This window comes from Drosophila subobscura, chromosome A (assembly GCF_008121235.1).
Source record: "Drosophila subobscura isolate 14011-0131.10 chromosome A, UCBerk_Dsub_1.0, whole genome shotgun sequence".
NCBI classification, from domain to species: Eukaryota; Metazoa; Arthropoda; class Insecta; order Diptera; family Drosophilidae; genus Drosophila; species Drosophila subobscura.
In genome coordinates this window covers 18874963-18898529 of record NC_048530.1, presented here as the reverse complement: position 1 = coordinate 18898529, position 23567 = coordinate 18874963, and the positions used below count along the sequence as shown (strand labels likewise).

Below are 23567 nucleotides of genomic sequence, written 5' to 3'. Positions count from 1 at the left end.
AGACAAAGATAAAAGCTCGGAAAGCTCACGCACTTTATTCATTCAATTTGCTGTCCAGAAACTGGCTCGCCAAAATTATTGCAAATTCTCGCCTCGCACCCTCTTTATTCTTTGTGTGTGTGTGTGGGTGTATGTATACGCACAAAGAGGTCAAAGGTCTGGTGTCAACAAAGACTGCACAAACAGAGGCACCAAACAAACATACGACAGAGGGCATTGCAGCAACGCCGCCCCCATGCAGAGCTCTTTGTGTGCACTGCGTCAGAGAGAGAGAGAGATGGATACATTGAGAGAGAAAACGAGCACGCCGAGGGAGAGCTTACGCACTGCAGCACAAGACCTGACCTGAGAGAGCGCAGACCAGAGCACTGCTTGCACCTGAGAGAGCGCACAGCTGTTGTACATGCCAATTAGATGGCGTGACGTCACAAAACCCACTTTCTAGTTATCGACTGGATTATCGCATGTGGTTTGGCACTTTAGAAGCGATCGCAGAAAATATAACAATAGTAGGGTGTAGGGGAAACAAAACCTGCCTCAAATGTAGCGTATGTCAACAGTCTCTTCAACCGAATAAGAACCAAACGATTTTGCTCAATTTTTTTGTGCCACGAAATTATACTGAGATTGCGGACGCTCACCCATACTTGCCCACACCAAGCGCTGTCGATGTATGCGGGTGTGTGTTTGTGTGTTTACGCTTCCCATCGTCTGGCAAGAAAACAAAAAACACCAACAACAATACAAAAAGAGCTTCAGTCAGCGATTTTTAAACGTACACGACCTACCAATACGAGCGCGCGAGCACTCGCAAACGAGCAAGCACACACTCACCACTCGCACACACATGCATTGGGAGCGGAGCCGAGAGCGGAGCGCTTTAAAACAGAAACAGAAAAATTACAGTAACAGAACAACGACAGCACCAGCACTACTCAGAACACACCGAAAAAAGTGAGCGAATTAAAATAAATCGCAAAAAGTGCGAGCACACATTTATCCGATTTGCTTCGCTTTGCTTTGGTTTGGAAACAAATAAAAACACAATTGCAAATGTGCCTGCGCTGTTGCCCACATTCCAGCCTCATCGCCTCACTCAGGCAGCAGCAAACACACAACAAATCCCAGCTATAAAAGCCGAAGCAGCCGTAGTCTTTGTCTTAAAGCGAGACGACTCGACTCCAGTGCCCAGTGCGGAACTGGCCAGAGAGAGATTCGATAGCACCGACTGACCAGCAGGAAATACTGGCAATCAGAGCAACGTCGGAACTGCCTACCACGCCGAGTTTGAGGAAATTGTGTAAACAAGAAGAAAAAAAGTCAAGGAATTCCCCCTATTTGCTGCGGATAAGTGGCTGGCTATCAGCACAGAACCGACGACCGAACCAAGATGGCGGCAGCGGCAGCTGTCCAGGGCCACAGACCCACGGATGTGGTCGTTTTTGTTGTACTGCTAGCCCTGGCCACATTGGGGGGAGTCGTCAGCGAGAAGCGCACACCCATTATGCAGGTGGATGCCTTGCGCACCGAGTACATAAGCCTGGAGCGGGATCTCTGGGATTATCTAAAGAAGACGGCCAACAGTCAGAACAACAAGGAGACGCAGCTGCGCAAGATCTTTGTCTCGCATCGCGACTTCAATGAGAAACCCTTCATGGAGCACACCTTTGCCGTGCAGCGCTATGAGATCCTCAAACACTACGAATGGACGATTCTGGAGCGAGAATTGGAGCACATCAGCCAACTATTTGAAGAGTACAAGGTACAGGGCGATGAAAAAAAACACACACGAGAGAGACGAACAGCTAACCCTTCCTTCTTTGGTACCCCCCAACAGGACACATTGTCGAAGCAGAACAACAATGGCCAGGGCCAGCTGGATGAGCGTGATATTCTCGATTTCGCCCAAACTGTCTTTCACGAGAGTAATACTGCCCGCATCCTGCAGGAGATACATCGCGTGATGGTCCAGCAAACACTCTACTACAGAGCCATGGTGGTTAGTCAGATCAGTCGGACCCCCTCGCTTCATCTCTACACTTAGGTGCCGCTATGTACCACGTACCAAAGTGTCCCGTCCCGTCCGGGTGCACATTCCGATAATTGGCATGTTATTTCAGCAATTTAGCAGCCAGATGTGAGCTGATTAGGTGTTCCCGTTATCGATAGGGGGACGCGCGGCTGCTTAATTGCCTAGCCAAAACAGACGTCAGGGCTGCTGCTGCTCCGGCTGCTTCCGAGTAATTGAATAACCAAAATTAATGTTGGAATTTTCCGAATTTTTTAACAGGCTTCTACAAACGAAATATGCAACACCCAACAGTCGGCGCAACAGTTTGTGTACTCTCTGTATGCGGACATCGCATTGACCGAGCTGAAGGCCTACACCATGATGGAGTTCTCGTGGATGATGCTGCGCGTCTATGGCAAGGGCAATTTCACACAGGAAGCCGAACTGATGCGCACCGACTACGAGCGACGCACGGAGCGTACACTGAAGCTGTTGAAGGATGTGATGACGCGCGCCGATCGCATTGTCTGGCGCTGTGATCCCAAGAAGCATGTGGCTGGCGTTACCTACGACGAGGTGACACGCTTACTGCAGGGCTACATCGAGAACGAGGTGGATCTCAACAACGAGGAGACATGCCGCGAGACCTGCTCCTTCTATCAGTCGACACGCAGCGAAGGCTGCTACAAGGAACTCTACTGCGCCCGTCAGCCCAAGTGCTCGGGCCGACTGTACAACTGCCAGTTTGTCGATTCGGACATGTGGGTGTGCCCCTCGCCGAAGAACAGCACCAGGCGATACGAGTACATCGAGTACGAGAACGGACGGACGCTGGGCCAGCGTGCAAACTGTGTGCGCGGCACAACCAAGGTGGACAGCTGGTGGCGTTACCTTTTCTGGCACTGCAGCTACTGCTTCTGCATGTGCGACGAGCAGGGTCTCAAATCCGATCGTTTCTTCAACCTACGCGAAGCAGTCTCCGATGTGAAGCGCAACAGGTGAGCGAGCAGGCAGGGATCCCAAGGGAAACTCATTTAACTCCACCCCCCCTTTGATATTACTTTCTAGGGTCGTGACTGGACTGCGTTTTGTGAAGAAGAATCGCATTTTCCATCTGCAGATACAGGAGGGAGAGCTCTTGCCGCGCGGCGGCATCAATCACACGACTCTGTCGTGGAAGCCCGTCGAGAATTATAACATCTTTGATCGTGACGTCAAGAAGGGCACCGACTATCACACACTCAGCTATGAGAGTCGCTCCATTGATCTCGACGATGTCGATACGGATGACAACAGCTTTGTGGTCACTGGTGTGCGTTTTCGTGTGGTGGGTGCCCACCTGAATCTGGAGGCCTGCTACAGCGAATTCGATTTCAAGACGGGCCAGCTGCTGCAGCCGGAGGTGAACAGCTATTGGAAATCCAACGACAACACCGATGTCAGCGGTGACAGCAAGACGCGCAGGTGAGCTGTCCACATGACATTCGAATTCTTGACAAGAATCCTAACATCTCTGTCTCTGTCTCTTTTGTGGTGTGCAGGGAGAAAGTAAGCCTTTCGAATGCGGACGTATCCACTCGCACCATTACCTACTCGATACCTCAGTCACGCCACAATCAGTATATTGAGTTCACCAACACGGGCATGGACAAGGATGCGGCTCAGAGTACAGTACCATTTATGGATATACAGGATGTGATATCGAATCCCCCAGTACCACTCTCGGGTATTGGCATCTACTACAAGGGTCGCAACGGCTATGGCGGCTTCCTGGGTCCGAAAATCATCACCTATGACTTTACGCCCCATGTGCAGGTGCCCAAGAACAAATTTTAGATTAACTCTAGCAATTCCGGATCGTTTCTGTTGTAATTCGCATCGATTCGGAGCACATATTTCTATAGCTTTCTTAGTTGTACAACTTCTACCCACACACAACCTACAAAATGCATCCAACTGCAATTAATTTCGTGTAGTTTTTAGTGAGAGAATTCGAAACGGACGCGAGAAGAGAATATAAATTAAATAATATTGGAACTAGCCATAAATAAAAGAGAACAAAAACAAGCCACGAAACAACAAATTTGCTGTGCCTGTCGCTTGCCGAAACATTGTAGATTGTCGTTGGTTACTTGGGACGAGAGACTGCATTTTGTTACTGCATTTTGAGGACCTAATAAGCTGCCTAAGCTGAGAACTCGCAGCGCTTTATAGGGAGACAGCACAAAAAACTCACCTGAACACGCAGCGGATGGATCATCAGTAGCGGCAAGAGGTACGGTCGCGAGGGCAGCACTTCACTCAGGGGAATGCCCATTTTGGTGACCGCCTGACAGACAAAGGCGGCCAGATATCGATGCAGCGGAAAGTGGAATGAGGCCTGCATCATTTCCTCCTGCAAAAACGAGTATCAGCAAAAGTATGTCAGAGCAGAAGAGCAGCGGGAAACGCACCATTGAGAGTCTGGCCTCCATAAAGTAGATCGAATCGAGCCACTCGTGCAGCGTCGTCACACAATAGTTGATTATCTTCTTGGCCAGATGGGCATGGGTGCCGTCCTGCAGATGCGAAATGATTGACCACATGGGATAGGCGCTGGCCTCCAGTTCGCAGGAGAAGGCCGCGTAGTAGCTATTCGGTTCGAATTCGACATGTGAGGCCGTCTCCCGTACATTCACATTCATGCCCTGTAGCATTTGTAGGAACTGAAACCACATGTCGATGAGGTTGTCGTCCCGCAGAAAGACCAAAGCCACCGACTCGTGCGATAGCACATTATTAAAGTCCGAGACAAGCGGCCAATAGCAATGATCCTTCATCACCTGCCGCGTACAATCGATGACAAAATGAAAGTTCTTGCCGGGATCTAAAATCAAAACAAAGTTAGAAGCTACAGTTGCAGCTGATGGATGTGGCTCTTACCGTGCAGCGTATTCTGGATGAGAATCTTGGACATCATTAGCTTCAGGCTTATGATCATGACATGCAACAGCGACAATTCGTTGACCATCTTGAGGGCAAGGCTCTCGTTGGAGAAGAGCTGGACGCTCATGTGTACCACACGGTTGCTCAGCGTATCCGGATCGCGTGACATCTCCAGCACGGACGGAATTCGGCTGTAGTGCATGACAAAGGTGCGGGTCAAGTGCTCCTGGTAAATCGAAAAGAGAAAACCAATCATAAAGCATAAAGGCAAAACATTTTGTAACTCACTTTGTAGTCCTGATCGGGCAGCATGTTGAGCAGAAAGCAGACGAGCGTTTGGGGGAACTCGAACTTGAATGTCCAGAATATGAACTCCTCGAGCAGTGTGGTGTGGACCAGCTTTTCGCAGAGCGCCGGCAGGTCACGGTACTCGTCGGGTGGCTCTGGATTTGGAAACCTATTGACTGCATCCTCGTACTTTTCACGATTCGCCTTGAGGAAGCGGCCGTTGCGTGTGTCCTGGCAGGGTGTCTCCATGAAGTAGGCGTACACCTCGTGATTGATCAGGGTGCGCGTCATCACCTTGCGCATAATCTCGCCCATGTTGTTCAGATCGATCAGCATATTGGCGAACTCCTCGCATGAGTACGAGGTCATTGCGTGCACCTGCAGCGAGGTGTCACTGTGCTCCCGAAAATGCTGCAACAGGCGGAACAGCAGCTTTGGCATTATGGCCTCCGCCACGGCCAACAGATTGTTGGGCACGGGATCACGATTGACGCGATTATTGATGCCATGGTCGCTGCAGAATCCTTCGGCCTTCATCACGGACGTGTCGCCGCAGTCGCAGGCACCGCCAGCCTGCGACAAGAACATGTTAAAGTCATGGTTGGTGTGGTTGCCCTTCTTGAAGCAGTCCCGGCAGATGGACATGCAGGGCGAGATGCCGCAGGTACGGCAACGATACGCCACCACATGGGGCACCCACACAAGGCCGCACTTGGCATGGTTGTCATAGCTGCGCACTGCAAAATAAAAATCAAGATTCGTTTAGTTTTTATTCATTTCATTTCGGGTTTTTTGATGTAAATGTTTGATGATGCGTCAAGGTTGGAGGCTCTGTATGTTTGGCGTTGCCTTTGCCTCTTGCCTTGGCTATTGCCATTGATTTGATAGGGTTCCAAAAATAAATGATGCACTCATTTCGGATTGCTTAGTTAATTTCTTCGCTTGTTGCTCGTTGCGTGACTTGTTGTTGTCTTGAGGCGTTGCGGACCTTGTTCGGTGTGGCTGTGGCTGTGGCTGTCGCCAGCTACGATGAAAAGGTCATGCGGAAGGAAATCAATCGAAAGCAGCAACCAGCAACAACAATAAAAACAATAGCGAACGCAGCGTAAAATTGATTAGCAATTTTCGAAATGGCGATCGATCGATCGTCAGACAAGTTGGCAACTCTCCGCACTAGACACACACATGCACACACAAACATAAACGCACTCTCACTATACCCATCCCGTTCTATTCAAACAAAAGAACTTTTGGACAGAGAGAGGGTTCAGAGAAATCCGAAGCAAAAAACGGGGAAAAGCGCAGTGAAGGTAACGGTGTGACAGGGCGTGAGGCGTTGCGGAGCGGGGCCATGGGAACGGAAAGAAGATGCATACAAAATGCAAGCACTAACAATGAAATAACGGCCAGGCAATTGCTGTACACATGCAAATGCGTGCGAGTGATAAGGATGACACGATGTTGATGACAAGCCGCAAATTGCAGTGGTGGTCTGATAACATTTTGGATTTTCGAAATCGACACAGCAATGCTATGGGACGGATGGACGGTCAGAGTCGGGGAAAGTTATCCCACAAGTGTCTGTATGTGCCGTCTGCATGTACCATTTTACATTTGCAATTGTTTAGATCTCGCAAATGTTCTTCATTTCAAGCCATTAACATTCTCACACACAAACACACATACGCATGTGTTTTAGTAAAACAATTGAAAACAAACACAAAAGGTAGGACTCATTCCAATGCTCTTTCGATGGTGTTTATTAGCCGCACAATGGGAGCAAGAGCAATCGAGACCGCCCCAGCCGAGTGTGATATTTTCTGCAAGGGTAGGGTATTGTAAAATAGAGCAACGCTCCAGCAAAACGGTGACAGAGAGGTGCCAGACCAGATGCCAGATGTGCATGTTCTCTATGTACGTATGTATGTATGTATGTATGTATGTGTGCGTACGGAGGACGGATGCGCCTAGATGCAAACGCTGCCTGCTGCTGCTGCCTGAAACTGCTGCTGCTGCTGATGCTGGGTAAGAATATTACGCAAGGCAAAACTGCACAGGAACAGCTGACACAGAGGCAGCGGGCTGCGGCCACAAGGTGTCAAGCTGCAGTCCCCACTGTGCGTGTTTGGTATGCACACACATACATATATTGCATTGCGTGTGTGCGTGAGCGAGCGAGTGAGCCGACAAGTGGGACAAAAAAAAAAACAAACGAGAAACGATAAAAGCAACCCAGAGTTTGGCGACTTACGCAGCCTGGCACCAAAAATTATAATAATAATAATAAAATTGGCTGCAGCAGCAGCAAATGCAAGAGAGCATTGGCAAATAGATGATTAGTCGGGATTAAATTGGGCTAATTTGTTGCCAGTAGGTGTTCAGCTGTAAGTGCGGGAAGTTTATACATTATGTACATGTATGTTTTGCTGTTGCCATGGTGGTGCACTCTTCACGCTGCCTTGCACCTTGGCTACCTTGCCTGCTGTTCACTCCCTTGCGTGCCCTTTACCATTTACCGCAGACACGGCACCACACACACATACACAGCCATACACATACGCGCTGCAGAGAGCGCAGGTACATATACACATGTACGTGTGGGTAATCCCCTCCCCCCCACTCACACCTTGCTACCACCTCTCAGGGGCAACGGACCGCCGATCAGCTGGCACATGGACGGAACATGAACCAGGGCGCACTTCTCGTTTCATCCTCTCTCTCTGCGAATGAGCACTCACCAATCTTGACAAACTCCTGCGGTGTACGGCCACCAGCGATTAGCCAGCGTATCCACTCGATGTTGTCGGGATTATCGATGGGCGTGCCGGGATTGAAGAGCGTATCCATAATGGAGTCCAGATCGGGTGTGGGACTGCCGCGGCAGCATTCTGTATTGATGAGGGCGGCCACCTCCTTGCGGCTGCGTAGGCTGAACGAGGAGGTGCCAAAGAAAAAGCTCGGTTTGGCACCAGCATCCTCACCGGCTGCTCCTGCTCCTCCCGCTGCTGATGCTCCTGCTGCTCTAGCAGCAGACGAACTCCCGGCTCCAAAGCGTCCACTGCTATTTGAGCTGCTGCTACCACTGGCAGTTGCACTGCCTGCCGCAGAAGCCGCCGCTGTGGCACTCGAGTACTTGTCATGCAACGGCGAACGGGAATTACCAGCTCTGGCTCCTGCGACAGTGGCAGGGGCAGGGCCACTCGCTTCCCCAATTGTGCGGGCAGATGCGGCTCCACCGGCACCGGTTGCACTATCATCCAAACCTATGGATGCATGGCCAGACGGCTGCACATAAACCGATGACAAATCCACATCGGAATCGTCGTCGTCGTCATCATCATCATCGTCATCATCATCGTCTACCATGGGCTGGACCATGGCCCGGGCCCTGTCCCCATCGTCATCCTCCTCATCGATGCTGATATCGGCATTTGACAGGTTGTCATCCTCATCCATACCTGTTCCTGTTTGGGACCACCTTCTGATTCTACGTTGTTTTGTATTTTGGTGACGTCGCGGACGACGTCGCTGCTCTGGGGCGATTCTCTAGGAAACGATGCCCAGAGAGAGAGATCCACGCTGATTCTGATTCTGCTTCAGCTTCTTTGGGCGTCTCGTCTTGCGTCCGTCTTTTCGTTCTGTTCTGTTCGGTCTTTTCTTTTCTTGTCTTTTTTTTTTTGTTTTTTCAAACAAGTTTTTTTTTCTTTGCCGCTCTTCTTCTTCCTATGCTACTGCCTCGTTGAGCAGCAGTCGGTGATTCTTTTTTTTTTTTTTTTTTTTTTGTGTGTGTTTGGCTCGGCTCAAAATTTAGCTATAGAAATCACTTTAGAATTTAGACTTTTAGATGCACGGGGGAATGTAATCCTAAATAGAGATTACGGAGAATTTCACAACACCAAACGAGAACAAAAAATTTTTGACTTTGAGTCACTGCTCATTGCTCACTGGCACGGGGGGATTGCTCAGCTCTCGAGCCGCTTGAACATCTCCGCCTTCTGTGTTCTATGCTCGCTCTCTCTTGACGTTGTTCAGCCGACCTGCTACATCCATCCCGTCCGTCCTGTGAATGGGGACGGAACGGTGCAGTCGCACTCTGGACTCGGTCTCAGACTCGGAACTCGAAATCGGCCTCCGACTCGGACTCGGTCTATGCCTCGGTATCGGATGTGGGGTCTGTTGCGTGGGAGGATTTCGATTTTACGCACTTTTCACACGACCGACAACGACACTATATCCAGGAGGAGTTTTAGTGAATAAGAAATCGACACATATACTTATCAAGCACCAATACACTCACGCACTCTGCTCACAAATATAACCAAATATATTATTCGTGCATTGAACTTGCCAATTACGATTATTTTCTCGTATTATCCATCAATTGGCTGCACTCGTCGGCTGACCCGTGCCTTGGTGCTATCAATTGCGTATTATTGATGTTGCTAAGGTTGCCAAGATAGTGACTTTTTACTGCAAATTTCGATTTGCTCTACGAACCTACACACCACAGGCTGTATAATGGTATATGTATATGAATTTTATCTGCAATGCTATGCGGAGCTGCTGGCCAAATTGCCAGTCACAGTGAGGCGTCGACACGATGACGACAAGAAGAAGAACTGCTCGATAAAAGCAGCAACCTGCCTGCTATCGATGTAAAGGTGCCGATTCCGCGCTAAATACCACCCTGCCATTTGGCCCAGCCAGGTAACCTTACCGGCAATCAAAATGCACCTCTCCTAGCAGTCCCCTCTCCAACAAACAGATTTAAATACCAAGTGCCCGCCCAAAACTCTCCACTGCCGAATTGCACTCACTTTTCAGATTTTCTGTATTTCCTCTACATTATCAGATGTATTCATAGTCATATAAAAAAAATAACGCAGCGCCTTGCTTCTTCTATTCTACCATTTATATGCGACAGGGCCGATACAACGTGTGCGGAACAAGCAATGAACAGACGTTTACAGACGGCGACCACGACGACCGCCCTTCCTGCGGGTGGAATCGGATGGAATTGGTGTGACATCCTCAATGCGACCAATCTTCATCGACGAACGGGCCAGAGCGCGCAGAGCGGACTGGGCACCGGGTCCGGGGGTCTTGGTCTTGTTGCCGCCAGTGGCTCGCAGTTTGATGTGCAAGGCAGTGATCCCAAGGGTCTTGCACTTCTCAGCAACGTCCTAAAAAGAAAAGAAGCTGTTTAGACGGTCATTTCATTTGCATTGTGGCTGCGGATTACCTGAGCGGCCAACATAGCGGCGTAGGGGGAAGCCTCGTCGCGATCAGCCTTGACCTTCATGCCGCCGGTGACGCGGGCAATGGTTTCGCGGCCGGACAAGTCGGTAACGTGCACAAAGGTGTCGTTGAAGCTGGCATAGATGTGGGCCACTCCGAAGACGATCTCGCCATCGCGCACCTGGGGTCCCAGCTGGACCTGCACCTCCTCCTTCTGAACTTTAGCCTTTCTGGGAGCCATTCTGCAGTGTGAGGTCGATCAGCAGCTGTTGGGGAGAAGTAAAATGCGAAACACACAGTTCAGTTGTCTGCCTTCAGGTCGGGTCACTATGCAGCAATGTCACTAGCAAAACAACAACATCAACAATTTGGCACCATAACAAAAATATAACAAAATAATTTGGCGGCATCGGCCCTGCCCAATGGCAATTTGTCAGTTTTAAGTGTAGTTTTGCATAGTCAATCGTTTGCACTAGTTGCTGCATATTGCCGTTTGTTCCGATCAATTCGAAAACCGTGTTATTTTTATTAAAATAAGTGGGAGAGAATCACAAACGAACCAAATGCGTGAACCGGATACGAAAAAAGAAAGCGGCAACTTCACAGCTGATTCGGCGATAGAAATGTCATGGCAGGGCTGCATTTGAGGGCTGCCACTTCTATCGGTGGCTGGCGCAAGATACGGCAGCCCTGCAGCCATGGCCAAATTTGTAAACATTTGCAAAACTGTTAATAAAAACCTATTTTTTACCCAAAATAAAATGCACAAACTTCGCGTAACGCTTACATAAGGTTCTCCAGCTTTATTACAACGTATATATGCATGGCAAATCTTCTTTTACATACGTAAACGCAATATTTTTGTAGTCTCGATACTGAAATACACTCCGTAGAAATCGTACAGCTTAGAGACGGCGACCACGACGACCGCCCTTCCTGCGGGTGGAATCGGATGGAATTGGTGTAACATCCTCAATGCGACCAATCTTCATCGACGAACGGGCCAGAGCGCGCAGAGCGGACTGGGCACCGGGTCCGGGGGTCTTGGTCTTGTTGCCGCCAGTAGCACGCAGTTTGATGTGCAAGGCAGTAATGCCGAGAGTCTTGCACTTCTCAGCCACATCCTGGGAAGACAAACACGCGCTTAGATGTGGCTGGCACTTGAATTAGAATCAAAACTAACCTGAGCAGCCAACATAGCGGCGTAGGGAGAAGCCTCGTCGCGATCAGCCTTGACCTTCATGCCTCCGGTGACGCGGGCAATTGTTTCGCGGCCGGACAAATCGGTAACGTGCACAAAGGTATCGTTGAAGCTGGCATAGATGTGGGCCACTCCGAAGACGATCTCGCCATCGCGCACCTGGGGTCCCAGCTGGACCTGCACCTCCTCCTTCTGAACTTTAGCCTTTCTGGGAGCCATTGTTGAGTTGTTAGTCGATCAGTAGCTGCATGGAAAAAGGAATGCAGATATATGTATAAATGGGTCTGGCACAGATCACAAACAAAACAAAAAAAACAGCACAAGAAAAAAATTGTCAAAGTGCCTTCATGCAGGGCACTTTGGATTGGTATTCCATTAAGGCCGCTAAGCAGGCCGCAACCGGCACAGATTAATTGAGCCTTACACGGCTGTAATATGCAATATTTTATGAAAAATTGGTGGACAAAATATTGAACGAACCACTTGCGTGAACCGGATATCAAAAAAGGAAGCTGTCGTAGCTGTCAGAAATGCAGGGTTGATTTTCAGCCACTTAGGTATGGGCAGATGGCCCGCCCAACATATGGTTGCATTTCACAATCGATCTATCGCAATGCAAATTAATTAGTATATCGATGTGAACCGCAATTCTCTTTCGATATTTTTCATTATCACAAGACACCAAAAAAAACCAAAACAACACAAATAAAGTCTTACCTGGACGTTGGCCTCCCTTGTGGAACTATAATAGAGTAAAAAGAGGATAAGCATCATGTCGTGGGTTGCCGACTACGAGTATACATGGCTGGAGAGGATTTTCATGCGGGCACTTCGGACCTGTGGCCACATACCCAAACACGTCGCCTTCGTTATGGATGGTAATCGTAGATTCGCCCGCTCCCAGCAAATAGATAAGATAGAGGGACACTCGCGTGGCTTCTCGAAGCTGGCGGACTGCCTCCGCTGGTGCCTGGACCTCGGCATACGCGAGGTGACCACGTTCGCCTTCAGCATCGAGAACTTCAAGCGGTCCAGCGAAGAGGTCGAGGGCCTCTTTAACCTGGCTCGGGACAAGTTTGGAAAGCTGCTGAAGGAGACCGACCGCCTGAACCAGCACGGGATTCGTATCCGGGTGATTGGCAACATTGAACTGCTGCCGCTGGACTTGCAGAAACTCGTTGCCACGGCCATGCTGACTACGGAGGACAACGACAAGCTCTTTCTGAACGTGGCCTTTTCTTACACCTCTCGCGACGAGATGACCCAGGCGCTGGAGACGGTGCTGCAGCAGAGCAATAATTCCATCAGCGGGAGTAACATAAGTGAGCGGCTCCTGGAGGAATGTATGTACACGAGGCACTCACCAGCCCCGGATCTGGTCTTTCGCACCTCGGGCGAGACCAGGCTGAGCGACTTCATGATGTGGCAGGTGGGTTGCTGTCATTTGTTTGACTATTGCATCAGCATTCATTGATTCACATTTTCAGCTTAGCGGATCGGTTCTGTACTTCAGCAATGTCCTGTGGCCTCAGATAACCTTCTGGAACTTTTTGGCCAGCATCCTAGCCTATCAGCGGGACAGATACCGGCTGGACAAGTTTAGGCAGGCGGAACATATTCGGAGCGCACAGTTGGCATGGAGCAGTGACTTCCACAGCGAGGGAGTGCAGCAGTTCCTGCACAGCATGGATGAGGATCGACGGAAACTGCTTGTCCGGCTGGCCTCCAGCAAAATGTGTTAGATAATTGTATATAACTATTACTATTAAAAAATATAAAAAAGTTGTTTTTATTTTGAACAACAAGGTTGCCACTGTGCTGCGATAATGTGTGGGAGCAAAGTATCGCCGTCAGGCAGCGGTGGAGTAGGCATCGGCACTATCGATTATCGCAACGATTGTTTCACAACTCAACTTGCTGCTACAAACGCGTTTTTTTTTGTTGTACAAATCTAAAATACACGAATAGAATTAGTTTCGAGCTCATTGTTACCGCCTCTATACGTTTTAGATAGTTTTAATACAAATTTCCTGTGAAAAATTGAAAGTTAATCATAGACCTCGCCACTCCACGGGCGTGAGCGTGACGACGACGGGAGAGTAAAAAAAAAACCGAAGTGGTAACGAGAAAATCGGAAGAAAAAAAAGCATAAAACCAAATACCAATAGAACGCGTACACATACATGCAACAAAAGTCAGCAAGTCGAGTTTAAAAGAGCTGCGAAAATTTCGCAAAGTGCAACCACAGGAAAAAAGGTAAGTCAAATGCATTTCTTGTGTGTGCGGCTGTTCTCGGCCTTTACTCTCTCACTGTGCTCTCGTCTACTTGTATCCCTTTCTCGCTCTGGCCATGCATTTTGCCGTAGCGATGCTGTATTGATTTTTTCTCCGTGGTGGGTGGGTTCGGGATGCGGTCAACCTGAGCCACAGCGAATCAATTTTGGGCAGAGTTCCGTTTCATCCGCTGCATCTTTCTAATCATATTTTGTGCCCTGGCAGGCAGGAATAGGCAAAGAGAGAGAGAGTGGGAGAGAGAGATGGGGGGCACGCAAGAGTGCTGAAAGCTGAACGAACAGTTATAAAAGTGCAAAGTCGCGCTCTCTCTTTAATTCCGTTACGTCTCTCTCTCTGTCTCTCTCGCTGTGCTTCTCCTGCGTGCATGGGTGTGTGGGTGTGTGTGTGTGTGTGCGTGTTCGTGTGTTTATTTTACTTGATACTTCCCCACTCTCCTTTGTCCCGTTTCACTAGCAACAGGAGCAAAGGCGGCATCATTCACAAATCGATCGCAAAAACCGAGCATAACACACAGCCATGTATGCCGGAGCATATGCACCAAACGCTGGCGGCGTACAGCAGCACACAGGAGGCGGCTACTACGGCAACGGGGCCGTGGCCGGAGCTGGCGGCGGCACTGGTCAGCGTCGCGACCGCATTTGCTATCCACGCAACAACTTTCCCGGCGCTGGCAGCGGTGCAGCATCATTGAACGGAGCCGCTGGCGCGGCTGGCAGCATGCACTTTAGCCAGCACTACGGCGTGATGGCCTACGGCATACAGAGCGGCATCAGCATGGGTGGCGGTGCCGCCGGTACCGGAGGCAATCCGTATCGCGGCGCCAACACCGTACAGAATGGCGGTGCCTTTGGCAATGGAGTAGCTGGCGGCGGTGCCGGCTACCAAGGCGGACTGCACGGAAAGAGTCCCAACTACACACAGCGCTACCAGAAGCCGCACAACGGAGGCCTTGGCAACGGCGGTGGCGGCTATCAGGCCGGCGGCTACAATGCCGCTGCCCTGGGCATGCTGTCCAAAGAGGAGCGTGCCGAAATTCAGCGCGAGAAGGCCAAGAATCCGGGCCGCAACCTGGTCAAGCCCAAGTGGGAGCAGCTGCAGCCGTTCCCCAAGAACTTTTACGTCATCCACCCGAATACGCTGAACATGTCGGAGCAGGCCGTAGCCGAGCTGCGCCGCGAGCTGGAGATCACTGTCTCTGGCAACGAGCTGCCCCACCCGGTAGCCAATTTCGAGGAGTGCTCGCTGCCCTCGCACGTCATCGATGAGATGAAGCGTCAGGGCTTCACCAAGCCCACGGCCATCCAGTCCCAGGGCTGGCCCATCGCCCTCAGCGGCCGCGATCTGGTGGGCATTGCCCAGACCGGCTCCGGCAAGACGCTGGCCTACATGCTGCCGGCCATTGTGCACATTGGCAACCAGCCGCCGATACTGCGCGGCGAGGGACCCATCGCCCTGGTGCTGGCACCCACACGGGAGCTGGCCCAGCAGATTCAGTCGGTGGTGCGCGACTACGGCCATCTGTGCAAGCCGGAGATCCGTCACACTTGCATCTTTGGTGGCTCCTCGAAGGTGCCGCAGGCGCGCGACCTGGAGCGCGGCGTCGAAGTTATTATTGCCACGCCGGGCCGGCTGATCGACTTCCTGGAGAACCGGAACACCAATCTGGCCCGCTGCACCTACCTGGTGCTGGACGAGGCCGATCGCATGCTCGACATGGGCTTCGAGCCGCAGATACGCAAGATCATCGAACAGATCCGCCCCGATCGACAGGTGGTCATGTGGTCTGCCACCTGGCCCAAGGAGGTGCAGGCCCTGGCCGGAGATTTCCTCAACGACTACATCCAGATCAACATTGGATCGATGAATCTGTCGGCCAACCACAACATTCGCCAGATCGTCGAGATATGCACAGAGATGGAGAAGCCGCAGCGCATGGTGCGACTGCTCAAGGAGATCGCTCCGACCACCAACAATTCCTCCAACAGTGGCAACAAAATCATCATATTCGTGGAGACCAAGATCAAGGTGAGTTCCAACTGAATCTCCACAGACTTTGAGGCTAACAACGTTTCTGTTTTGCGCAGGTGGAGGACATCTTGCAGATCATCCGCACGGAGGGCTACACCGCCACCTCGATCCATGGGGACAAGACACAGAACGAGCGCGATTCGGTGCTGAAGGATTTCCGCAACGGCAAGTCAAACATATTGATTGCCACTGATGTGGCATCGCGCGGCCTCGATGTCGAGGACTTGCAGTATGTCATCAATTATGATTATCCAAATTCATCGGAGAATTATGTTCATCGCATTGGGCGTACCGGTCGCTGCCAGCAGCTGGGCACCGCCTATACCTTTTTCACGCCCGACAATGCCAAGCAGGCGCGTGAGCTCATCTCTGTGCTGGAGGAGGCGGGACAGACGCCATCGCAGGCGCTGCTCGATCTCGCTCGCTCGATGCCCAGCTCGGGCAATTATCGCGGCAATAAGCGCTGGAACAGCACCGGCAACAGCTCTGGCGGCGGCGGCGGCGGTGCCAGCTACAACAACGGTGTCTATCAGCAGCGTGGAAATCCGCTCAACTATCAGGCCGGCGGTGGGTACAACAATAATCGGGCTGGTGCCGCAACCGGTGGCTATCAGCAGTATGCCGCTGGCGGCAACGGTTACCAGCAGAATGGCATCAGTGGCGGCAACTGGAATCGCATGAACCAGCTGGGACAGGATGGCGGCAATCGCAACGGCAGCACCTACCGCCCGCGCGCGCCCTTCAACAATGGTGGGCCGCGTGCCATTATGGGACATCAGGGCGGTGGCGCTGGTGGTGCCGGAGGTGGCAGCCCACAGCCGCATTTGGGCCAGCAGGGCGGACCCTTCATACAGCAGGCGTATCGCAATCGCGGCCAGTTTGTGCCGCAAAATGCTGCCACCGGAGGCATGCCGCCGCGCTTTCAGCAGTTCCCCAAGCGCGACTACCAGCAGCAGGGTGTGCCCCAGCAGCTCTATCAGCCGCAGCAGCAGCAACAGCAGCAGCAAAAGTCCTCGAAGGATGAGAAATATGCACAGCAGCCGGCGACTGTGGCCACTGCTTCCATGGTGCAGTATACGCCCACCAATTCGCCGCCGATTGCAACAGTGACAGCAGCCGCAGCTGCTGTGGCTGGACGTGCCACCGTGTCCGCTGGCCCGGGTACTGCTTACATGTACGACGCCAATGGTGTGCTGACCACCGCAGCTGCTCCGGGCACCAATCCGTATGCCAATCAGTTCAGCATGCCGGCCACCTACTATACGGCCCAGCATCATCAGTTTACGGCGACCGTGGCCGGTCCGGGACCGGGTCCGGCGGCTACCATCGAGCAGACGGGCCAGCATTAGGGCCACTGCAGCCCATTCACACAACAGCCGTAAGAATGACACTAAGAACAACAACACCAATAACAAATAGCAGCAGCAAAACTAACAACAACAACACAACGGACACAACGGCAACAATTACTGAAGGAAAGGAAAGGGAAAAGAAAAAGAAAAAGAAAACTGCAGGACGAGCACTCGCTTATCGCCGCAACTTCACCCACACACACCACACACATTACACTCGAAACACTCGACAGATGCGAACGTTCGATCGGACATTTTGGTTATATCTTTCATTCTTAGTTCACTCGACAACCAATGCAAGTTCAATGTTGGCAAACAGTTATCATAAAAGATCAGGCAAAAACAAGCATACATAATCGTACATGTGACCACAAATTGTATGGCATGGTGACAATAGTGACAGGAGCCGCTGCTGCAGCCGGACAACAACAAGACAACGTGGTAAGAGAGTGCATCCTGCACCATAACATGTGGTGAAATTACTAACAAGGTGATGTTCTCCGCTAACTTATTCACCACGCTCAAAAAGCAAGCGCTAGAAAGTGATAGAGATAGAAGACGTCGCCTTGTAAGTAATTTCACCCTGCACCATAATACCCCAAATAAATGTCGCATTTATGTAAACGCTGTGATTCCAGGCGATTACCAACAGTAGCAGCAGCAGCAGCAGTCCAGCAATTGGAGCAGCACATTATCATCGCCATCCTTCACCTCGCATGATGAGGTAACGAATCAAAAAAAGATACAAATGCAAGAGTGACAGAACGTTGATAAATATTAGTTATAGTTACCCCCCCACTCCCCACCACACTCGCAATGTTCTTTGAAAGCTTTGAGATGTTCGTTTAAGTAGGTTTTATACTTTTCGGAACGCATAGCAGACGCGAATCTAAAATGAAATCAAAATTTAGTCTCTTCTTTATTAAATGTGTAAAGCAAAATTGAAAGTACACAACACACACACCCAGACAAATACACAAACACACACATACAACCCGTTATGCCGTTAATTACGAGAGTGATGAACATGCATTTTTTTTTTTAACAATTTTTTTCATATTAATGTTTGGAAGGAAACCGACTTGGTTGGTCACGAAAATTAACAATTTTGCATGCCACACACAAAAATATGCAACAAAAACCAACAACAAACACAAAAATTACAACAAAATGAAAACTGAGCGAACAATTCGAAAAAAAATAATGCAAGTTAGTTAGAGACATTTATTGGCCAACACAAAAAAAAAACATCATAAATGAATAAAAGTAACAATAAAATGAATAAAAAGCCAAAAGAAAATAGAATCCGAAACGAATTTTGGCAAAAGTTGAGAACAGGCAGGCGCTGCTTTGGTAAAAAAAAGTATGTAGAAGAACCAAACAAAAAATAATAATAACAAAACACACACGTTCACACAAGCACACATACATGTACACACAGACGCACGCATATTACGGTTATCATTTCGTTTCCGTTTTTATAGGGCATAAAATATGAAGAAGAAAAGAGAAGAAAAAAAATCCATATGCCAATGCTGCCGATTCAAGCTTGATTTAATGAAGATTGCAAAACACACACACAACAACAACAAAAATACTCGTTTTTGTAACGAATTCGATTGCCGAACCCAAACCAATCCCCAATCCCCCACCCCAAGTAATCCCCACACAACATTCGCCCCTAAATTAATGAAGTTTTTTCAAAAGTTCTATGCAAATACTTGACAAAAGCCAAACAAAAATGGTAAAACAAACGACTTAAAAGCAAGAAGAAATTCAAATACAAATTTCAATTTCAACTATTCCAAGTTCCAACGAGTCAAAGAACAGGAACAACAAACAAAAAAAAGAAAAGACTGCCACATTCATCCATAAAAACAGGAAAAGCGAAAACGATGCAAACAAACACAAAATGTATTCGATGCAGAGAGGAGATGTTGTGGGAGAATCGAATGAATATATATTGATAATGATAATACAGTTACAGCCAACATAATGCATATTTCCAGATTATTCCAATTGAATGGTTTTCTGCCTTTTAATCGAGATTTGTATTTGTTTCGATATAAATTTATAATTTTCAATTTTCAATTTTGATTTCGGTTTTCGCGTTCAAATTTGCTCATTTGTTTTTTCTTTTTCTTTCCCGATTTTGATAATAACGCAAAAGATCGAGTTCGAGTTCGAGTTGGAGTTTCGTTGAAGTAGTAGTAAGAGGCGCGATAGCTCCAGTAAGACATAAGAGTTAGCAACGATATCAGGTACATACTTATGTATACATACCACCAGAGTGGGCCTTCAGCAGTTGTCGTCTGTCCAGTAGAATTGCTGGCCTCCCGATCATCATCATCAGCAGAAGCAGCAGCAGCAGCAGCATCCACCATTTAACCTACCATCTACCCACAAATCAGTACAAAAGATGACGGAAACATCATTTCTTTTATTCATTTAGCCGTAGGAAAAGAACAGAAACAAGGGATTATACAACAACAAACACAAACAAGCAAACAAAAGAGAGAAAAAGTGAACATTTTTTTACAAATAGTCAAAGAATCATGTAGATTAAATGATACTCTACATAAACGTATTTATTCGTATATGCATGTGGTGTATATTCGTTAGCCGAACCAAGTTTCCTTGAAACAATTTTCTCATTTTTAGTTCTCTATATACACACGTATGTACGTATGTGCGTATGTACAACGTTTCAGTTTAGTAAATATCAAAAACCAGAGGATGGAATAGGAGAAGAAGGAGAAATTACAATGCCAACCACAAGGATCTCTTTGAAAAAAAAAAAAAAAAAACCCCAAAATGGGAAGGAAAAAACTTTTTTTTTTTTTTTTTTTTTTTTGTGTACAAACAATAGATACTTAGGATGGAAAGATGAATGGATGGGTATATAGGAGAGATTGTTTGGATTGTTAACGAATCAAATTGGTTCCAGTTCATTTCATTTCATTTCGTTTAGTTTCGTTTTTGGGGTACAGCTGTTTTGAGTTCATTTGAAATGGGTTTTCCTACGGGGAGTAAACACTTACACACACACATACATATATAGACAGGGTCCACTAAAATACTATTATTATTATTACATATTATTATTATTGTTTGTATGCAGGGGGATGCCTCGAGGGGTGTATGTTTATGGCAGGTGTAAATGGAGCAGATGGTTTTTTGTTTTGTTTTTAATTTTTTGTGTATTATTTCTTGTTTTTTTTCTTAATTATTATTTTGATGCAACCGAATTGTGATGATGTGATAGACTTATATAAACAAACAAAAATACAAAAAAAGATACCAATTAATAACCAGTTTAAATGCAGTTTAGCAGAGCAAACCGCTGCAGATGAATATGAGAATACGAATATGAATATTAATATGGATATATGTTATGTATTTGTATTATTGTCGTTGTCGCTAAATAGACAATGTCTGATGGCTGATGGCTATGCTATATATATGTATTATGGATGACTTGAGGCATACATTCTTTTTTGAAGAAATAAAACTATAGAGCGCGATATTTGTATTGTATTTATCTATAAGTTGTTGTGTCCACCACACACTGCGAGACGGGGGAAAAACGAAAACAAAGCAAAACAAAACAAAAAATCCAAACAACAAATGACAAACCACAAGCAAACAAACAAACGAAAACAAAAAAAATGGTAAAACACAAAAACACGAAAAAATGAGAAAAAAAAGAGCAAAAGCCGTTGAAACTGATAAAATTTAAGAGAGTTACTAAAACTGAAAACAAACCCCGAAGAAAGCAAGAAAAAAGAGAACAAAAAAGAAAATGAAATGAAAAAGATAACAAAAGCGAATGGAAATTCCCGATATTCACAAAATGTGGATGGGGGGAGTTTTATTTGTTTGTTTGTTGTATTTTCTTTTTGTACGTTTTGGGGTCACACTCTTTCTCCCTTGTCTTGATCGCTCTCTCTCTCTCTCTCTCCCCCTCTGTCTCTGCCTCCGTCTATCTCTCTCTCTCTCTAACTCTCGCACTCTCCCAGTCCTAGTCTCTCACTCTTCTTAATGATTTATGTATATATATGTACAAATACAAGGACGATCGTGAATCGCAGATCCATATATACATACATACATATATTTTTGAAAGTATAGAAATGCAACTTTTGAAAAAAATTCAACCAAAAAGTTAAAAAACGTAACTAGAACCAAAAATAAAAAACAAATCGAGTGCCGCGTCGCGTCGCGTAATCGTTTCGCATGTGTTCAGCTTTGAAAAATAAGAAGCAAAATAAAACAAAAATGAAACACAAAGACAAAACAAAAGCAAGAAACTAAAAGAAAGACACCGTTATTTCGATGGTTTGTTGTACAACACTGTTTTACGTTCGCCAAACGCATAAATCTAAAATCGTTTTGCCACGCTAAACATTTTTTGGTTTTTGCTGTTTTCGTTTTAGTTTTTTTGCGTTTTCGTTGATTTTAGTTTCGATTCCGTTATGCATCTTTTACTTTGTCAACAAAAGAGAATAAAACCAATATATATGTACATATATGCGCATGCACAGGCATGCAAGCCAGAGCCTGCCAGAGCCAGGGCTAAAAAAACAGAAAAAAGGAAGAATAAAAAAAGAAAAAAGTGAATTGCATTTACCGTTACAATGCGGGTGTTGGTCGCCAGCCAGGCAGCGCGCGCGTCTCGCACAAGTGCCAAAAATGCAAATGATAAAAGAGAACGAACGTCAAGAAACTCTCACACAAGCCCACATACAGCAGACGCACACACAACATGCAGACATACATACATAAGTACATACATAAACACCTACAAGCATACTTTTAAGCGCCAAAGTTAGAAGCGAGTGGCTTTTGAGCGTAGTAATTGATCGATTCGCGATTATCAATGGGCGGCGGCAACAGCAGGCAGAACATTGTTGTTTGCCATTGTTGATTTAAGAAATAAATGTTTGATGTTGCAGCAGTAGCAGCAGTGTAAGTTAAACAAACAATGCATGAAAACATACATACATAAATGCATACAATATGAATATTTGTGTTCGGCCACAAATTGAAGCAGAAAGCTAAAGCGTAACCGTCAAAGAGTGGAAAGTAAAAAGAGTAAACCAAAACCCATTGTGATACAGCTGCAAAAGAAACAAAAACAAAAGCAAAAAAAACAAAAAACAAAAACGCGTTAGAACCTTACGACGATAACAAAATGGTTTTATTGTCATTTACATACTTGTAATTTCGATGGCGAATCAAAAATAAAAAAAGGGAGAAACCTACTAAATCGAATCTATTACGAATTCAATCAAAAATACAGCAAGCCAACAATTTATCCAAACTAGTTTAAAAACAAATAACAAAACACACACACACACAAATATTTTGTTTGATTTCGAATGAAGATTGTGTAGCACACACGTGTGCGAATTTTTGCTAAATTTTTTAGTTGTTGCAAAAAAATTGTAGGTAAAAAGTTTGAGGCAAATGCAAATTCTTAGCCATTTTGAGGATGCGTGCATTTAGAAGTTAGCAACCAAAACGAGAAACACATTGAGTACGAGTACTTTCAAAATCGTAATCTTAAGATCATCAGACATCAGACATAACAGACACACACATACACAAAGAACATAAATAATTGGTGGATTGGTGCATCGATTTGCAAATTAAAATATATGAAAAGAGCTGAGCAAACATATTTGAAGTAAATGTTAACAGCATAGAGTTAAGAACGATGAAAAACACACACACACCTACGTATATTTAAACACATTATTATAATAATTATAACAAAAAAGCATATACATATATACACACACGATTTATACATATGTATATGTATGTATACTATGCAATTTAATGCATATTCTAAAAACAGTTGTTTCGCCCGCCTCGCCTTGCCTCGCTTCGAATTCAATTTGGAATATCGCGAGCAGCATACTGGTAGCGGAGTTAAGGAGAAACTAATGAAGGAAATCTAAATTGTAATCAATTTATCTTATGTACTAGTTATTAGGCAACACGTAAACACACACACACACACACACACACACTCGTACCCAGTCCCCAGCCAACGCCTTTACCCTAGCCTCAACACCCATCCCTCCTCGTTCCCATCACCAGTCGACTAATGTTAAACACACAAAAAACCCGTATAAAATGCATCAATATGAATATGTAACGATCATGTTTACAGCAAGCAAAATGGATATCTTCTTTGTAATAAACAAACAAACAACAAAAA

At 47.0% G+C, this 23567-nt stretch overlaps 6 protein-coding genes across 10 annotated transcripts in view; 3 read left to right on the top strand and 3 right to left on the bottom strand.

Moving 5' to 3' along the window:
- LOC117903403 (E3 ubiquitin-protein ligase Ubr3) overlaps window positions 1-9794 on the bottom strand; it is a 16715-nt gene extending 6921 nt beyond the window's left edge. The window contains exons 1-6 of one of the 2 annotated variants that reach the window (XM_034815411.1): window positions 8321-9794; window positions 7963-8287; window positions 5225-5961; window positions 4934-5162; window positions 4465-4877; window positions 4248-4406 (exon numbers count right to left, since the gene is read on the bottom strand). In XM_034815411.1, the coding sequence (XP_034671302.1) occupies window positions 4248-4406; window positions 4465-4877; window positions 4934-5162; window positions 5225-5961; window positions 7963-8287; window positions 8321-8680 (2223 nt within the window). In that variant the 5' untranslated portion in view covers window positions 8681-9794. Of the gene's footprint in view, window positions 1-4247; window positions 4407-4464; window positions 4878-4933; window positions 5163-5224; window positions 5962-7962 lie in introns of both variants that reach the window. The other variant, XM_034815402.1, reaches the window with a different exon arrangement.
- Window positions 1-23567, top strand: part of LOC117903453 — a 24892-nt gene extending 1325 nt beyond the window's left edge. The window contains exons 1-5 of one of the 3 annotated variants that reach the window (XM_034815500.1): window positions 897-1762; window positions 1838-1999; window positions 2291-3009; window positions 3080-3475; window positions 3553-4064. In XM_034815500.1, coding sequence (XP_034671391.1) covers window positions 1391-1762; window positions 1838-1999; window positions 2291-3009; window positions 3080-3475; window positions 3553-3847 — 1944 coding nt within the window. In that variant the 5' untranslated portion in view covers window positions 897-1390 and the 3' untranslated portion in view covers window positions 3848-4064. Of the gene's footprint in view, window positions 1-896; window positions 1763-1837; window positions 2000-2290; window positions 3010-3079; window positions 3476-3552; window positions 4065-19854 lie in introns of those variants that run through there. The other 2 variants (XM_034815509.1, XM_034815492.1) reach the window with 2 other exon arrangements.
- On the bottom strand, window positions 10041-11118 carry LOC117903482 (40S ribosomal protein S14a). Its single transcript, XM_034815549.1, has 3 exons — window positions 11023-11118; window positions 10467-10728; window positions 10041-10407 (listed from the first exon to the last, which is right to left on the bottom strand). The coding sequence occupies exons 2-3, from the start codon at window positions 10701-10703 to the stop codon at window positions 10189-10191; spliced, it is 456 nt and encodes a 151-aa protein (XP_034671440.1). The 5' UTR covers window positions 10704-10728; window positions 11023-11118; the 3' UTR covers window positions 10041-10188.
- Window positions 11234-12256, bottom strand: LOC117903490 (40S ribosomal protein S14a). Its single transcript, XM_034815561.1, has 3 exons — window positions 12144-12256; window positions 11646-11907; window positions 11234-11586 (listed from the first exon to the last, which is right to left on the bottom strand). Exons 2-3 carry the CDS (start codon window positions 11880-11882, stop codon window positions 11368-11370), a joined length of 456 nt encoding a protein of 151 aa, XP_034671452.1. The 5' UTR covers window positions 11883-11907; window positions 12144-12256; the 3' UTR covers window positions 11234-11367.
- On the top strand, window positions 12318-13445 carry LOC117903470 (dehydrodolichyl diphosphate synthase complex subunit DHDDS). Its single transcript, XM_034815521.1, has 2 exons — window positions 12318-13092; window positions 13151-13445. Exons 1-2 carry the CDS (start codon window positions 12436-12438, stop codon window positions 13403-13405), a joined length of 912 nt encoding a protein of 303 aa, XP_034671412.1. The 5' UTR covers window positions 12318-12435; the 3' UTR covers window positions 13406-13445.
- LOC117903440 (ATP-dependent RNA helicase dbp2) lies at window positions 13555-19841 on the top strand. Of its 2 annotated transcripts, none has more exons than XM_034815479.1 (4): window positions 13555-13918; window positions 14407-15983; window positions 16043-17779; window positions 17977-19841. In XM_034815479.1, exons 2-3 carry the CDS (start codon window positions 14475-14477, stop codon window positions 17333-17335), a joined length of 2802 nt encoding a protein of 933 aa, XP_034671370.1. In that variant the 5' UTR covers window positions 13555-13918; window positions 14407-14474; the 3' UTR covers window positions 17336-17779; window positions 17977-19841. The 2 variants fall into 2 exon arrangements, with proteins under 2 accessions (XP_034671370.1, XP_034671363.1); XM_034815472.1 differs by having other exon boundaries at window positions 13555-13919; window positions 14412-15983.

Coding starts and splice junctions, on each gene's coding strand:
- LOC117903470 (XM_034815521.1), top strand. CDS start 12,436: ATGTCGTGGGTTGCCGACTACGAGTATACATGGCTGGAGAGGATTTTC. Junction 13,093..13,150: donor GCGACTTCATGATGTGGCAG/GTGGGTTGCTGT, acceptor TCACATTTTCAG/CTTAGCGGATCGGTTCTGTA.
- LOC117903482 (XM_034815549.1), bottom strand. CDS start 10,703: ATGGCTCCCAGAAAGGCTAAAGTTCAGAAGGAGGAGGTGCAGGTCCAG. Junction 10,408..10,466: donor CCGCTATGTTGGCCGCTCAG/GTAATCCGCAGC, acceptor TTTTCTTTTTAG/GACGTTGCTGAGAAGTGCAA.
- LOC117903490 (XM_034815561.1), bottom strand. CDS start 11,882: ATGGCTCCCAGAAAGGCTAAAGTTCAGAAGGAGGAGGTGCAGGTCCAG. Junction 11,587..11,645: donor CCGCTATGTTGGCTGCTCAG/GTTAGTTTTGAT, acceptor TTGTCTTCCCAG/GATGTGGCTGAGAAGTGCAA.
- LOC117903440 (XM_034815479.1), top strand. CDS start 14,475: ATGTATGCCGGAGCATATGCACCAAACGCTGGCGGCGTACAGCAGCAC. Junction 15,984..16,042: donor TCGTGGAGACCAAGATCAAG/GTGAGTTCCAAC, acceptor TGTTTTGCGCAG/GTGGAGGACATCTTGCAGAT.